The sequence below is a fragment of the Hypanus sabinus genome, unplaced genomic scaffold (genome assembly GCF_030144855.1).
Source record: "Hypanus sabinus isolate sHypSab1 unplaced genomic scaffold, sHypSab1.hap1 scaffold_1861, whole genome shotgun sequence".
In the NCBI taxonomy this organism is placed as follows: domain Eukaryota; kingdom Metazoa; phylum Chordata; class Chondrichthyes; order Myliobatiformes; family Dasyatidae; genus Hypanus; species Hypanus sabinus.
The window spans coordinates 34,896-51,971 of NW_026779951.1; the positions used below are offsets into that span (position 1 = coordinate 34,896).

Consider the following 17,076-nt stretch of genomic DNA (forward strand, 5'->3'; position numbering starts at 1 on the left):
CTATCGAAGTTCACGCCTGTATGAAACAAAATAATTCCATCAACGTGCACGGGATCTTCCAATCGTTGCAAATGAATAAACTTACCGAGCGTCTGCGTTCGTTACATTGGATCCAACAATGACAATTGTTTAGCAGATGCACTGAATTGGTAGCGTTGTTGACAGCAATATAGACAATCGAATTGACTTGTCTGACAATCTGAACTGCATGTTCACTGGATATATAACACACCATTGAATATTGTTTGTTTTTGTTTTACCTGACGTGCTTCCTCGATGTCTTTGAACGTTGGGAACCGAGTGCCGCACGGAGAAGCCTTTCACTGTGCCTGGATACTCCTCGTAGTGATATACCAATGGGCTGTCAGTTATGAAATGACATTGATCAGCCTGTTAAACGGTCTGCGAAGGGCAGACAGGGGTGAATACTGAAGTATGTGGGGATTATCTTCCACGGATGGGCAGGACTCGAATATTCGCAAAGAGTGACGGGGTTCTCGAGAGTGCTGATGTAGAGCCGGGCAAGGTAATTGAAGGTCAGTCATCCATGAAAGCAGGTGTGCGGATTGATAATATGGGTTCAATACATTGGAAATAACTGCCTTCACTAACGGGAAAGGTCCTGATGCAATAATACACAATACTGGTCAGATTCGAGTTGCTGATCTCCATATGTAAAGGATGTGATTACAGTGGAGTCGATGGAGAGAGGATTCCCCAAGAACATTTCAGATATCAGACGGGACCCGCCAGTTTTTAATTGAAGTGGACGGTGAATCGTTGCTTCACACAGAAGTTTAATAATTCTGAGCGGCTTGCAGTGTTCATCAATGAAACAATTTCTCGATGTCAGGCGCATCTAATAAGGAGGGCATGGGTTGAGTGGAAATGTAAGCTTTGCGTAAGTTAGCCTAAGCTGTTAACTTTCCTCGTTTCATTCTGATGTAAAGAATTGACGCAGCGATTTCTTTACAGATCTGCCGAACTGTGCTACTGAACATTCAGTGTCCACAATGATGTTAGAGAGAGAGAAAGAAACATAAGCGACACGTTCTCCGCAATACTTTTTTGCGTGGTCACGTGGTTGATCCCGACCTTCCTGGTTAACCGCACTTTAACTCCAATTCCATTGATCCGATATTTTCTCTGTCTACGCCCTTCTCCACTGCCTTCGTCAGGCAGAGCATAAACTAGAGGAACGGCATTTCATCAACCAATTGGATACCATCCAACGATCGGAAATGAGCTGATTTCTTTTTACTAGACCGGCTGAACTGGTGATGCCCATGACCCCTCCTCGCCCCGGCACCATATAGTCCTAAAGGCGGGCAATAGTTCACGTTCTACAGAGGCTGCAAAAGCTCCATGGTCCATGGTCTAATTTACCTTTACCGTCCCGTCACTTCTACGTTGGATTTGAGACTGACGCTCTGGACCCAGTCCCGGGGCTGTGTGTAAGTGAGATTCTCTTTAAACGCACTCTGTTCACTGGACGAGTTCTACTGGTCTTTGATTCTGTATTATACCTTGAAACAACATCCGTTATGGAACTCATAGAAAGACAAATGTCTTTGACCAGAACAGGCCGATTGATGGAAGGGAATGAATTGGCGGAATGAGGTGACATGGTGTAATAGCAGGTGAGTCACAGATAAAAAATTGCGAGAGTTCTTCGAAATGTTAGCGCCGTTGGTCGAAAGCGGCCGTGCTATAAATGTACAGTAAACACCTGCATGCACCCATAGGTTACCCGTACCCTCCAAAGACCGTGAAATAATCGGAAAGATAACACCCGCGCAATGGGTCTACGCTGTCTCGTCGTTTCTCTTAATCCTGATGTAATCAAGTTTTTGACTAGGGATCATCCACTTCTGTGATGGTTGGTCTCCTAGGAGCTGTCGCTGCCTGTGCTTCTGGAATCCTGGAATCCTCTAATCCTATTTTTTTCCTTATACTTGGGCCACTACTTATCACAATTTCCAGATTCTGTTGAAAAACAAAACGAAATAATTCCGCTGAGATATTTCTACTGCTCTTCCCAATAATGTCTCCATCAGAAGCTTAGATAAATTCATGAATGAGTGAGTTACTGCGGGCTACGAACCAGATGGGAGTCACTGCATACCCATGTGCTTTGACTGAATATTTACCGTTTTGGGAAGCTGGAGGTAATATCTCAATAGACAGTAAACCTTTACCATCAGCTCCCTTGATGGAGTAAATATTTGAGAAGGCAAGAGGAAACAATGATGGATGAAAAAAGCTGAGGGCTCAGTTAAAGACATCCCCGGAAGGGAGCAACAAGGCTGGTGAGTTCGCCAAACTAGAATCAAGTTGGATGATGAAATGGAATCCACATCTAGAGATAGCGATGGCAGAGAAACCACGAAACTGTATACATATAGAGTTAGTCATGACACAGCAACAGGATCAGGAGTTAGAAAATGTACAAAGGGGAGAGGATTCTGAAGAGTAGGTGGAGTGTCGAGAGATACAGGCACAGAATGGGATTGTGCTTAATAATGGTAGATTTGTGGTTCCAGATTATGTATTGTTGCCATGACATTTGTGGGCATCAAGGAGCAGATAGAACAATGGAAAAGCTGAAGAATCTGTGTTGATAGCCGAATTTGCGAGGGGATGTACACCATTATTGCAAGAATTGCTTGTTTTGTGCCCAGTAATAAACCAGATGAATTGGCTATAGAAGTATTTTAAGATATGCTCCGTAGAAGGAATATGTGTTACTTTACAGGATTATGTTGTTGGATTTTTATCTCCATCCCCTAAAATAAATCCTCGAAATAGTGGATGTTTTCACCAAGTGTGTAGAGGCTTCTTCATCTATACCCAAATAGATAATGAAAACCGCTGATGTTACGGCCAAGATTTTGTTTGGAGAGAGTTTTTACCCGTTGGCAATTGACAAGCACTCTTGAATCAATCATGGTCGCCTCTGCACCGCACACGTGATCCAAAATGTAATGAAACCGTTTGGGTTAAAACACAGTTGGTATCTGTCATCGACCACAATGCAGTGCAATTGTTAAATGAATGAATATAATTTTAATGACAATGTTAGCTAAAATGAAAGAGTTAGAATGTTCGTTTGGGCTAGATTTATCATCAGCCGAGTGTATTGGCACTGGAAAGGACAAATGCAAATAGCAATTAATTGACTCTATTGAGGAGGCCCATTATGTTGCCGCGCATAATAGGAGACGGAAGAAGCAGCAAAGCAAACAAGGGCAAACAAGGGCAAACAAGGAAATAGGACAGAAGTTTATAATGTCTGTACATCAGCCGACCCCCTTTACAGCTTCGCGAATTGTCGGGACATATGACATCACTGACAGAGCCAGTCCAGCAGTATATCGAGTTCAAACTGCTCCAAATACGTTGGATTGGTATCATATTAACCAACTCAAACCCCTTGGAGATAGTCAATGTCCTCTAGTAGCTGAGTTCCGGAAAACATATTGTCAATGGGATGCTCTGGTCCGAGATGAGATACTCCTCATAACTATGTTTCAGGCAATCGAAGGTTACGTGGATGAAGGAGCAGCTGCTCCCTCAATGAGCTGGGCAATCACTTTCACTTTGTACCCAGAGGATGAGGACAGGTCACATCTTCGCACTTGCCTAAAGACGGAGACAACAGAAGAGAGAAACAGATGGGAGAACGTGATTGTTACGTTGTCTTCTGCAAATAAAGTGGGGGATAATTGATCTGATATGAATGGATTTTAACAAGACGTTAAAGTCATCCTTGATAGGACCATGCTTAACATCAGAAGGTTTGGTATCCAGGGAAAGTTGGCTGATGGATTCAGAACTGACGCCCACAGGAGAATAGTTGTGGATGGAGCGTTTTCTCCCTGGATGTTGTTGACAGGTGTCCTACAGAGATTCTCGGCATTTATGTTTTCTTGAATGATTTGGATGAGGAGGTGGAAGGATAGATTATTGTATTTTCAATGATGTGGAGGTTGGTGCAATTATGGACAGTATAGAAGGTTGTCACAGATTGCAACAGAACAGTGACAGGATGCAGAACAGCGCTGGAAAGTTGCAGATGGAGTTCAACCGGTAATGTTATAGATGATTCACTTTCCGGTGGGTAAATTTTAAGACAGTGTTCATACTTTCTGGAGTGAACGAAGAGCCACACATTAGTATGATTTCCACGATGGAAACGGAGTGATGAGACTCTCTCCAATAAACCGAGGGCTGCTCATCGGTGCGAGAACCGCACTGCAGGAGCGGGAAGAAGTGTAATTGACAGCTTGAACACATCCGCTGTTCTGCACATACACATCGTGACGCTGGAAAGGCAAAATGCCTGACAGTAAATCAGGAGAAAAAAATACAACTTCGTGGAAAATAATAGAACAGCCTGGGAACCTGCGGATTGTTCACAGATTTCTACTTGCTACTTTTTTTTCAGACAGAGAATGAATGGAGAAATGGTGGTGGAATCGTGGCAGGTGTGAGTATTTTTAAAGTTAAATAGACTGCATCGCATGTTACGGGTATGGGGTGGTCAGGTCATTGACTGGCAGAGGTCAGGTTCCTATAAAATGGCCCATGTGTGCGAAGGAAAACATTGTTCTTCAAATTCTCCACATCCCTTGCTAATTTCCCGAAGACCATTTCCCTTTTTGATCACAGGTCTCTGGAATATCACTATGGATCTTCTACGGTGTTTGGAGGAATATACGTGCAGTGTTTTTGTAATACAGGTCAGCTGTCACTGTGATTTTCATCAATCAAACCCCCGGAATAACTGGAACAAATGAAAGTAAAGATGAACGGAAGTTCCCCTTTAATAAAGAAATGTTCTCCATTTCACCAGCCAGAACAAATTCCTTCCCTCAATTTCAGAAGTAAATGTACTCCGTCGACTGTTACAATTTAAATCGACTTCAAGATGATTACCAAATTTAAAAGTAACACAGATATTTAAAAAAAAAATAAACTATTTAAATCCCTGAAGCCAGGAATCATGGAAGATAACATGGAAAATTCACATCATATTTTATTTTAAAGAACATAGATTGCAATGTCCCGTGAGGAGTCAAATTAATGACACGGGAACAGTGAGTAAAAATAGTTTAACGTAAGTGTTTTTGCAGTTGGTTGTCACTAATGTCCCTGACGTGACAGTCACGTTAATTGCCTCAGGGGAATTGCTCTCTCCTCAATAAAAGTCCGCTAAACCGATCACCAGTCCATCTGAGCAGCTGAAACGCTCCGTACAACTGAACGCTGCTTCTGACGGAATATGGGATAATCGACGATTTACTACATCGCGGGAATTTTCTATCCCACACTTGTAGCGGTCGGTGTCCCCGGTAAGATGCCGGAGCTGGCCACTTTATGTATGGTGGCGTCGTTACGCTGCTGCGGTATCCGCACTGTTACTGAGCACAGATGCTACCGTCGGCTGAAACGTGTTTCCGGAATGGAGGCATCCAATGATTTTATTTTCATTTTCCATACTCTAATCGCAGTGTTTTCTTCTTTTGTCAATTACACTGGTGCCGATATTGTTGTTTCATGATTTCATCTCGCTAGGTTTTCTGAAGTGATGCTGGTCTCTGCTTTTCCAGGTCCGAGTCCCTATCAGTGCAGACACTTCAACCTTATAACAACGTGGCAGCTTATTTAAATGATGGTCCAGTCTATTTTCGAGACGTCGTTCTGTTCCTCTGTAAGTCAGTAAATGATAATTTGTGTTTTGTATCTTTTGATTCCACTTTGTCGCCACTACAAACAAACCCTTCAATTGTTTCGCCCCTAATAATGGAAATTGTTTGTTTACGATCTTCCATTCACTGGTCCGTGAGTCGTGGATCTCAGATTCTTTGCTCTAAACTGTGGGGAGGTCGCCAATCCACTGACACTCACATCCGTCATTGTCCTCCAGCCGGAGTGCAGTAACGGAGACCGCACACACTGGACGCCCGCATTCCAGTTCCAAACAGACCATCTCCATGGAGGCATTCAGAGAGTTGCTGCTGACCATATTTTTATATTGATTCCAAATTTCTTCTAGTTAATTTAACGGCGATTGTGATCCTATCTCTTGGAAAATGCGGACTCTCCAAATGCATTACCCGTTACCTGGTCGGAATGGCAACATCTGATCTGATGGTGGTTATTGTTGCTGCTTTAGTGGAACAGACCAACAATATCTACATTTATTCTAGATTCCTGCTTATCACTCCTGTATGGGCTGTGACACTTGTATTTGTCCAAGTAACGACGGACTGTTCTGTTTGGTTCACGGTCAGTTTTACCTTCGATCGCTTCATCGCAATATGTTGCCGAAAGTTGCGGGAGCGATACTGCACCGAGAGAACAGCAACGGTGGTTATCGTGAGCTGCGGGAAATGTGTCCCGTTTTACTTTGCCATTGAACCTTACGTCATCATTGACAACACGCCGTGGCGGTGCATCGGCACATATGAATACGCTACTTCACCCGTGTGGAGAGGGTACACATTACTGGACAGTATTTTAACACCATTTCTACCAATCGGATTAATCCTGGTGTTCAACGGGTTAACCGTAAGACATATCGTTGTGGCAAATAGAGTCCGCAGAAGGCTTCGGCACAGCATCGACAATCAAAAAGACACCGAGGTGGAAAAACGCAGAAATTCGATGAGTTTGTTGTTTTCTATATCAGCTAATTTCATATTATTTTGGATGCCCTCTGTAGCCCATTCCCTGAAATGGCAAACACAAAACTATTTTTACCAGGACAGATATTTGAGTTCCCCGGTATACATCCTACAACAACTTGGGTTCATGTTACAATTTCTCAGCATGTGCACCAATACTTGTATCTATACACTGACACAGAGGAAATTCAGAGAAGAGCTGAGGAATGGAATGAAGTATGTGTTTACATTAAATGGCCATTGTGTAGATAACGCCCGTGTCTAATGGTATGTCAGCGGAGTTTTCAAATAAAGTCCTTTTACAATGAACATATTTGGGAAATTTGTCATAAATTCATCCGGAATTCATCCTGGTCATCCGGAAATTGCAAAATTGGTGGAAGATTGTTTGCCCCATACAGTTCAGGTAGGTAGCAATACAAACGTTCAATGCTGCTGGCGTGGTTGTTAAATTGGTTGAATTATGTTCCAAACTATCACAGACACTCGACTGTCACTAGGACAGTGATGGGTTCATGAATGTCTGGGATTTACATGTTTAAAAATGGACAGGGTCGGGTAACAGATTGTAAAGGGAGTGCGATGGGAAACCAGGGACAGTATCACAGCTGCAGAAAGGGAGGACAACGTGGTGCGTTCGTTTTTTAATAGACTGGGAGACGAACACTGTTTCTGTTCTCCCTTTTGAAATGGTCGCGATCTCCCCATCTGGAGTATTCTGTACAGCCGCCCACCAGATCAACAAAAAAAAACGCAACGGGATCAGTGAGGAACCGACCGGGAAGTGGAACCTGGACATGAGCCATGATATTGGCACGGGCAACGACAACTTCCCTAATAGTCTTTGGCACCTACCCAAGGTACAATGTTTAGGAATGGCATAAATTCTCAGTTGTGTTCAGGAAGGATTCATGTTTCTATAAGAAGAAAGGCTGACTGGCGAACTTTCCATACCAGATCTGATATTAGAAAAGGAAACGGGTCGTGAAGATCTTTCCGCGGGTCCGCATTTCTGAACAACAGGGAGAACTCCCCGACATTTACCTTGCACAGAGTTAGGACCAGGGAGCATGGGATCTATTTAATTGGGAGTCAGTGATTTGTGGTGCTCCGTGGCAGGAGCTTTGGAACTTACATTGGGAAATGATGCACTCAGGGTATTGCGCAACAGATATGTGAGGATTGTTTAGGGAGCACTGACACGGGGTTCAGTATAGGCTTGTCTGAGTGACGCAGGGAAAGGATGACAGTGTAAAGTAACCCTGGGAGACAAGAAAGTTGGAACAACACGTCAAGAGGAAGAAAGAACGATACTTACAGAAAAGGAAGAAAGGATCAGGTAATGCTACAGCGAGTCACAATGTAGACAGGAAGGAATTTAACAATGGACTTAAAAGACTTATAGGGGGGATTTGAAAAATCCTTGATGAGTTGCACTGTGAAGAACAGGAGGAGACTGGAGAGAGTGTGAGCAGATCAGAGGTAAAAGAGGAATACTTGTGTCTGGAGTCCAAAGAGGCGGTGAAGCTCCTCACTGAGTACATTGATCAATGAGAACACAGCGTAAAAAGGCAGATATGCTAGAACATGCCGACGCTAAGAAAGAGGCTGCGCTGAAAACTTGGAAAACATTATGATAGATGATTCCCCGGTGCCGGAAGGGATATAGTCCAGGTAATTTTGGAAGGCGATCTCGGTTATCGCTGCGCTTTTGGACAGGATATTTGTGTCTTCGCTGGCCACGGAAGTAGAACTAGATGATTGGAGGGTAGAAAATGTTGTTCCTTTGTTGACGAAAGTTAGTAGGGATTGTTTTTGGAATTATAGACCAGGGAGTCTTACATCAGTTGTGGGTAAAGTACTGGAGAGGATTATTGAAGGAGGATCTTACGACTATTTGGAGAAACGTAGTCTGGCTACGGAGAGACAACATGTTGTCCTTTATGAGCCAGATTGAATTATTTGAAAAAGTGTAAGTAAAACAAACAGATGAATCCGAACATGGTCAGGAGTTTGATCAGTTTCCCCACAGTGGACTCATTCAGAAAGCAAGGAGGCATGGGATCCAGGGAAACCTGGCTGCTTTGATTCAGAATTGGCTTCCTAACACGAAGGCAGATGATGTAGTAGATAGAATGAATTCTGGCTGGAAGACATAGCGCAGCCGTGTTCCTCAAGCAGAGTCGAAATTCTGCTGCACTTTACAACTCTATTGCGAGTCTGCAGTTACCAGTGCTCTCAGAAATAGGGCTGAGGAAATAATCGATTTAATCTGATCACACCGTAGCACCTGGATAATAAATGGAATTAGGGCTGAAGATGCCAGCAAATCGCTGAGTGATTGACTGCACCAGCGCGTTTTCTAAACTGACCTGTCATTTACATATTACAGGGCAAATGCTACAATGACTTCAAAGCATCTTTTCCAATGGAGCCCTACAAATTAAAACCAGCATTTCAAAGTGCTCAGCAGCAGCTTCTGCTGCTTATTAAAAGAACCAGCCGTCCAAAATGCCAATCCGAATTCCCAATTCAAGTACACACCAATTTATCCAAATGCCAATTTACCTCTGAATCGTGGTTTTAGCATATCGGGTGTAGATACGCTCATATTTCGATCTATTTAACCCTGAATCCTCATGGCCGGTGTGGAATCCGTGTCTCCCTCTGAAATCAATAATAAATGAAACATACAAAACTACACAAACTAAAAACGCAGCGAAGGCAAAGCAATTAATCAGGCAATTAATCAGACACTTGTCTTCCTTCAATACCATCGCAGGCAATTGGAGAATACAGAATAACCATCCAAATTACCTCAGTGTTGCAAGGACAGAGGGATCGAACAGTATCACCGACTTTCTAGATCGGTCGTTGCTGTGTGACACTGAAGTTCTAACCTTGATACGCAGTCAGACAGCCATAGGAAACCATTGCACAGAAGCAGGGTCTCCAGCCCGTCAGGTCAGTGAGGATTTATTTAAATTGCCTACTGCCATCGACCTCACCCGGACCGGCCATCCGTATCCCTCTCATCCATGTACCTCTCCAATCATCTCTTAAAAATTGGCATCGGAATCTCAATTACCATTTGTGTTGGCAGCTCTGTCTACACTCTGACCACCCTCTGAGAGAAAAAGTTTACCCTCATGTTTCCCTTAAAGAGTTCACATTTCACACTCACCCATGATCGTCAGTTGTATTCTCGCCCGATATCAATGGAGAAAGCTCGCTTGCATTTACACTCTCTATACGCCTCATAATGTTGTATACCTCAATCAAATCTCCCCTCAGTCTTCTACCCGCTCAGGAATAAACTGCTAACATGTATAATCTTTCCTTTTAATCAAAAACATTCAGTCCGTCCCTGCAATAGCCGTGCATTTTTTTCTGCATTATTTTAATAATATGTTCATCTTTTTTGCACACAATATTCCAAATTAGGCCCCAATAAAGCCTAAAACAGCAGCAAAATATCGTCCCAACTCCTGTCCTCAGTACTTTGGTCTATGTGGGAAAATCTGTTTTTACAACCCTGTCTACCTGTGCCGCAACTTTCATTGAATTATGAACCTGCATTCCCAGATTCGTTTGCTCTATCGTACTCCTCAGTGCCCTATTTCTCATTGTGTCTGACCCACCCTTGCTGGTCCGCCCAAAGAGCAACATCTAACACTTGTTGCGTTAAATGCGATCTGACATTTTTCACCCCTTTTTTCCAGCTGGTCCAGATCACGTTCCATGCTCCGGTATTCTTCATCACTGTCGACTACATCCGTAATGTTGCTGTCATCGGCAAATTTGCTGATCCAGATAATGACATGATTATCCAGATCGTTGATATAGTTTAAGAATAACAACGGGCACAACAACGATCCCTGGGACACTCCACTCATCACTGGTCCCCAGTCAGAGAGACAGCCATCTATTACCACACTCTCGCTTCCCCAACGTACCCAATGACTAATCCTATTTATTACCTCATCGTGAAAGACAACCGACTGAACCTTCTCCAGCATCCTCCCATACGGAACCTTGAAAAAATCGTGGCTGAAGTCCCTGTTAGACGGCATCCACTGCCTTGCCTTCCACAGCACTCCTGGTTGACTACTTCGTAAAGCTCTGTGAGATTGGTTAGACATGACCGACTACGCACTGGCCCATCCTGACTATCGCTAATGTTCCTGTTTGTCCAGATACTTCCCTTCATTCCCCATGACCAGCGTAGTCTGAACACCGAGGACGATTCATCATTACGTAATACTTGGCGAGTCCCTTCCAGGCAAAGCTATCGAGATCATCCAGCGGTCGGTACTGATATTTATGCCCTATTGTCTTTTTTTAAATTCTCCTGCACTTTAGTGTCCGACGCATTGAGAATAGTCTGGACAAGCAAGGCGTCATAGCTCTAAATAATTAATCGACTTGCTTAACTATAGCAAGATACGGTACGCTCGATCGAACACAGAACATAGAATATTACAGCACAGAACACGAGGTTCTGTTAGGCTTTCAACTAATGTAAGTTCGATCAAACACATCTCCCCTGCATCTCAATCAGAATCAAAGGTTTCAATCGTACATTTAAAAAATCAAAACCAGATTTGATATCACAGCCATACGTCGTGAAATTGTTAACGTTATGGTAGCAGTGCAATGAAATAAAGAATAAATAAATATAGAGAAAGCAAAACTAAGATACAGGTGACAGCGCGGAAAAATGAACTGTTCCTGAATCGCTGTGCCTGAGGTTTTAGGCTTCTGTATCACTTTCCCGATGGTAACACTGTGCAGAGGGCACGTCCTGTGAGTGGGCAATGTTAACGATGGACGCCACTGTGACAAGAATCATCCCTTGTAACATTGATCAATGAGATACAGAGAATCTATATTTAACAACAAGTATCTTTTATTATTTCTACTAAAAGCACGTAGATTTACATACTCTCTTCCTGTGTGCACCCTACTGGAAACCTTGAAACTCCATGAACAGTCAATGAAGAGAAAAGGTATTATACGGGAAAAGAGTCTACGCTGGCAACTCTTTCCATAGAAACATAGAAAACACAGAAAACCTACAGCACAATACAGGCCCTTCGGACCACAAAGTTGTGCCGAACATGTCCCTACCTTAGAAATGACTAGGCTTACACATAGCCCTCTATTTTACTAAGTTCCATGTACCTATCCAAAAGTCTCTTTAAAAGACCCAATCGTATCCGCCTCCACCACTGTTGCCGGCAGCTTATTCAACGCACTCACCACTCTCTGAGTGAAAAAACCTACCCCTGACATCTCCTCTGTGCCGACTCCCCAGCACCTTCAACCTGTGTGCTCTTCTGGCAACCATTTCAGCCCACACGATCAATGCCTCTCATCATCTTCCGATCCTCATGTTCCCGATCTCCACGTGTCCGTGTGGCCCTACTTTTCGGCAATGGTTGCTCTCTGGCCGCTGGAGAGTTATCACCCCGGCATATCTGAAGCACCGGAATCTTATATTGTTCCTCATCAATTGAACCATTGGATCACCAAACCATTGGCTCAAGGTCACCTGACCTACCTGGGTCACCTGGTTACTGATCATTGTACAGAGCTACAACCAACATATTGAACCTGGCTCTGCCCACCCCAGCCTTGTGTATTCGTATGTTTACACCCTGACTGGTCTGAACCAGTTAAATGAGGCAACCCAGTCAGAGACTAACAAGACTGCGGATTGCACCTTTGATATGTCTGGTATTTTACATAACAAGTAGCTGCTCCTCTGAGCATGGTCTCAGGTTTATTGCTCTGATTAGATTGTCCCAGAGCCAAGAATCCGTTCAGAGTCCACGCCCTTCACATAACAAATGGCGACTTCTTTGAAAATGGTCTCAGGTTTAGCAGATCATTACCTGAAGCTCCCTGTGTCCACATTCAGTTCCTCTGATTCAATTATTCCAGTGTAAGAATCAATTCATAGTCCACAAAATGCTGGGGGGGGGGGGGACACAGAGAGAACTGGTTTGTCTGCTTCCCCTGTCCTTGATCAGACTGTAGTTTCTTCTGGCCAACAGTGATTCATGAGCCATTCAATCTGACACGACTGTATCTTTCTCGGGTCTGCTGTCGTCTGAATGCACCAGGGTGGATGATGGAGGTTTTGCGGAGATGCCGAGTGCTGTAGGGGTCGAAGGGGTTTACAGAAATGCGCTGTGATGTAGGGGTTGGAACGGTTTTGTTACGTGCCCCGTAACGGGTTAAAAGAACCAGCAGAAATGGAACACACCTGGAGTCTGGTATTGTTACAAACAAAACACTACTTATCAGTATCCACGTAATCTCGTAATATAAAACCAGACAAATCAAACAGGTTACCGGAGTGTGTAAATATAAAAACGCAAACTTCTTCAGCTTAGGTGGTAAATGATACAGTCTTACGATGGTATAGGAATGACGTCAGTTCAGTTTGTGATATTAAGAGGCGTAGAATTGAGGAGAGAGAGAGGGAGAGGTGCTTTGTTTTCCAAGTAAGTTGATGTCGTCAATCTTTCCGTTGCCTTCCGAATTCCTGTTAAAGTTTTGTGATCACACCAGAGTACCGCCTTCACGCAGTAACGCTATCAAAGGTTAAACACACCGATAACATTCCACCGGTCACCCCTTTCCCAAACTGCGATCAAAACCCAGCCTTTCGTGGTCACTGAAAGTTCATCCAGTGTCTATTTCGTCTGTTTTTCTGTCCGTGCCTTCTATGTGTCTGTCTGAAAAGCCAGCTGACCTTGAATATATCCCAAATATGCTGAACGCCAGCTGCCCATTATATAGCCCCGCCCTTCCGTAACCATGGCGACTTACGAGCTGCTCGGTGCTCTCTCCCTCTCTCTCTGAATCGGTGTACACCAACTGTCTCTCTTTTTAAAGACACAGTCCATATTGAATACACCTTAGCATCTCGTCACAGTTTTTACAGATAGCGACGGGTATCAGCACACTTCTCCACCAATGTGGAAATGTAGTTTACTTGCAGTACAAACTGGCATTTTGGTCTGTAACAAAATGAAACCCGTCTGGTGTCGGAGTGTTTTGCTAATAATGTTCGTGCAACATTATGCTGAGTGATCCTGAGTACCTGACTGCAGACCGCAGACCCTACACTATGATGGCAGAATATAGCATTAAAGGCAAAACTTTTGGCAGTGCGGAGGATCAGAGGGATCTGGGTCCGAGTCCAATGAACACACAAAGCTGCTACATAGGTTGACTCTGTGGTTAAGTTGGCATATAGTGCATTGGCCTTCACCAATTGTGGGATTGAGTATAACAGCTGAGGGGCAATGTTACAGATATATAGGATCCTGGTTGGATCCCACTTGGAGTACTGTGCTCAGTTATAGTTGCCTCACTACAGGAAGGACATGGAAACCTTAGAAAGGGTGCAGGGGAGATTTACAAGGATGTTGTCTGAATTGGGGAGCATGCCTTATGAGAATAGTTTGAGTGAACTCGGCCTTCTTGTCCTTGGAGCGATGGAGGATGAGAGGTCGCCTGATAGAGGTGTACAAGATAATGAGAGGCCTTGATCGTGTGGACAGTCAGAGACTTTCCCCAGGGCTGAAATGGCTAGAATGAGAGGGCATAGTTTAAGGTGCTTGGAAGTAAGTACAGAGGATATGTCAGGAGTAAGTTTTTTTTTACACAGAGAGAGGTGAGTGCGTGGAATGAGCTGCCGGCGGCGGTGCTGGAGGCGGAAAAGATACGGTTTTTTAAGAGTCTCCTGGATGGTCACATGCTTTGAAAAAGAGGGCTGTGGGTAAAGCCTAGGTAGTTCTAAGGTAGGGACATGTTCGGCACAGCTCAGTGGGCCGAGAGGCCCATATTGTACTGTAGGTTTTCTATGCTTCTACACAGCAGACAGCCACTGGGTTTTTCCCACCTTCCTTTAATTTGCTCTTACTAATCAATCCCAAATGCCGATTGGCCACTAGTTGATTGGTCACCGATTGCTCTATTGCACTGCCGTGAGCTGCCCCTCGGACAATGAGCCTTATTGAAGTTCCCTCCTCTCCAGATCTCAGATGTCCAGGTTGCCACTAGTGAAATCTACCGGGCATATCTCTCAGTGATGACCGTGTCAATACCAACAACATGACACTGACAACCGAGTACATTGTCTTAGACAAGACACCTGCCAAATCTAATGCCACTCCCCTTCGTACTACATATGGACTGCCGTCTATGTATGCATATTGATCTGTTGTCCCCACATGTTCATTGATCTCTTTCCCTCTCTGCAATGTAAATACTCCAGTTCAAGCCATCTCCTGCGTGTGTGCTTTTATTTGATATGTAGTTACACAGACACAATGCAGGCTGACATTTGAGTACAGAAGCGATGACCATAAGTTTCTCCATTCCTCCAACCCTGAGACAATTTCAGATCTAGATTCTTTGTTGTTCTCACAGTTCCAGTCCAAGAAATACATTTGTCTCTTTCACATTTTGCAAGTGTCATGTAAGAAACGGCAAGAAGAAAATACACAGAAATAACTGTTACCTGAAATTTTATTGGTGGCTTATTATACAAATGCCCCAAGTGAACATGCTGTACCCATCTGCACGCAATGCAACAAGGACTGCTCACTTGGAATAACTTTACAAATGACTTAAATTGTGGTGCTCCTGGCAATATTGTAATGTCATTATGGCTGCAGTAATAATTAGGCTGAGTGATGACACCTAACAGCTTTTCAAACATTAGTAGAATGTAGAAAGGCACCAACTCTATGAATTAATGTATACTCCAATAGAAGTTAGGAATTAAACCTCTTACATTGCATAAACAACTGATTAACACATGTGCACAAACTGCATTACTTTCCAGCAGTTGCTACATTCTCTCATGACTCATGTGGTCCTTTCCGTGGATGCAGACTCCTGGGGAGCACGAGCACACTTCAGATTGGCATCATGCACCGCATCCCACATCAGTAGCAGTTCGAAAGGCCGGAAACGGTGCACTAGCAGCAACTCACGGTAATAGCAAGGATTGAAAGATTCATCTTGGGTTGAAGGAACCCTGACTCCAGCTGTCCTGAATCCGCTATGGGAGTGTGGGGCTAGTCCAGCCTTGGCCAGACACATCCCCAAAAATACATCATCAATGGGGTATAGTTCAAGGTCTTGGGCTATGTGAAAAATGATGTGAGCTGTATTCACAGACATAAGTATGCCCGCTCCACCAATGTATGGTGGGTACGACTTGATGGTGGTCACTATTTCTGGCACATAATACTTGCTCGACTTCTGGCGTTTGGGTCCAAACCCATAAATGAGACGGCCCACAAACAGGTGTTGGTGAACCTTCATGTCTAGCAAGTAATCGACCATGTTATCGGTATTGGCAAAGACATCATCATCTCCATTGAAGATGAATTTAGCACTGGGGCAAAATTCACTGACCCACTGCAGCAACTTGTATTGTTTGAGGGTGAGGTTGAAAAAGGTATCCAAGAAATCCCATTGTAGGATATCTCTGTGTTCTCTGTTTTCCATGGCTAACAGCTGATTCAATTTCCTACTTTCTTTTTGGTCAGGAGAGACACCAGAAATAAAGACTCTCTTAATTAGGACCCCATTGAATTCACGTTCTCTGCCCCAGGTCTTCCTTATCATTTCCCGCCGATCCTGGTTGAAAGGGTGAGATTTGATGACCAGGAGCAGGAAGACATTCTGAGATTCTTCTCGACCACCACATTTGTCTGGAACATTTTGAATCATGTCAAATTCTCGACAGTGTTTATACATCAAGAAGTTTTTTATGTGCTCTTTCTCTTGATGAAATGAGGACAGGTGCAGCAATGTCGTGTTCGCGTGGCACTTTGGCTTGAGCACTGATTCAGTTGCATCACCAGTAACAACCTTGGGCAGGTCATTGCGATGAAAAGTTTCTGCAACATCAATCTCTCGACGTTGGTCATTACCCCAGAAGACGAATAACAATCTCAGAGTAATAACAACACCCAGCACTACTTTCTCATAGAATCGCCAATGTCCGCTCATCTTTCACCTGAAGTAGAGAAAAATATGGATTAATTCAAAGTACTTTACATTTACATGATGCTTGAGAAGAATGGGAAGTTTAGACTGTAATGAGGTTCACTAATGCTTTGTAATATTGACCCCAAAATGGTGGTGAGGTAAGGAATAGGCAGAGCCCTACACGCTGCTGAAAGTTTAATTGACCTGAAGCATTCCATCCCAGCAGAAAAACAAATCTACCTATAGGATACCATCTCTGTCATTAAAATGAAAATCGCATATTTTATTTCTGGGCCTTAAAGGCCTTCACAGCTCTCGTCACTCCTCTCAGGGCTTAAACTGAGCTGGGCAAGACATAGAGCAA

At 43.7% G+C, this 17,076-nt stretch overlaps 1 protein-coding gene across 1 annotated transcript; it reads right to left on the reverse strand.

Moving 5' to 3' along the window:
* Positions 1-15,578: 15,578 nt before the first annotated feature.
* LOC132387443 (N-acetyllactosaminide beta-1,3-N-acetylglucosaminyltransferase 3-like) lies at positions 15,579-16,733 on the reverse strand. The gene has a single exon (XM_059959805.1). The coding sequence runs from the start codon at positions 16,731-16,733 to the stop codon at positions 15,579-15,581; it is 1,155 nt and encodes a 384-aa protein (XP_059815788.1).
* Between the last annotated feature and the right edge of the window lie 343 nt (positions 16,734-17,076).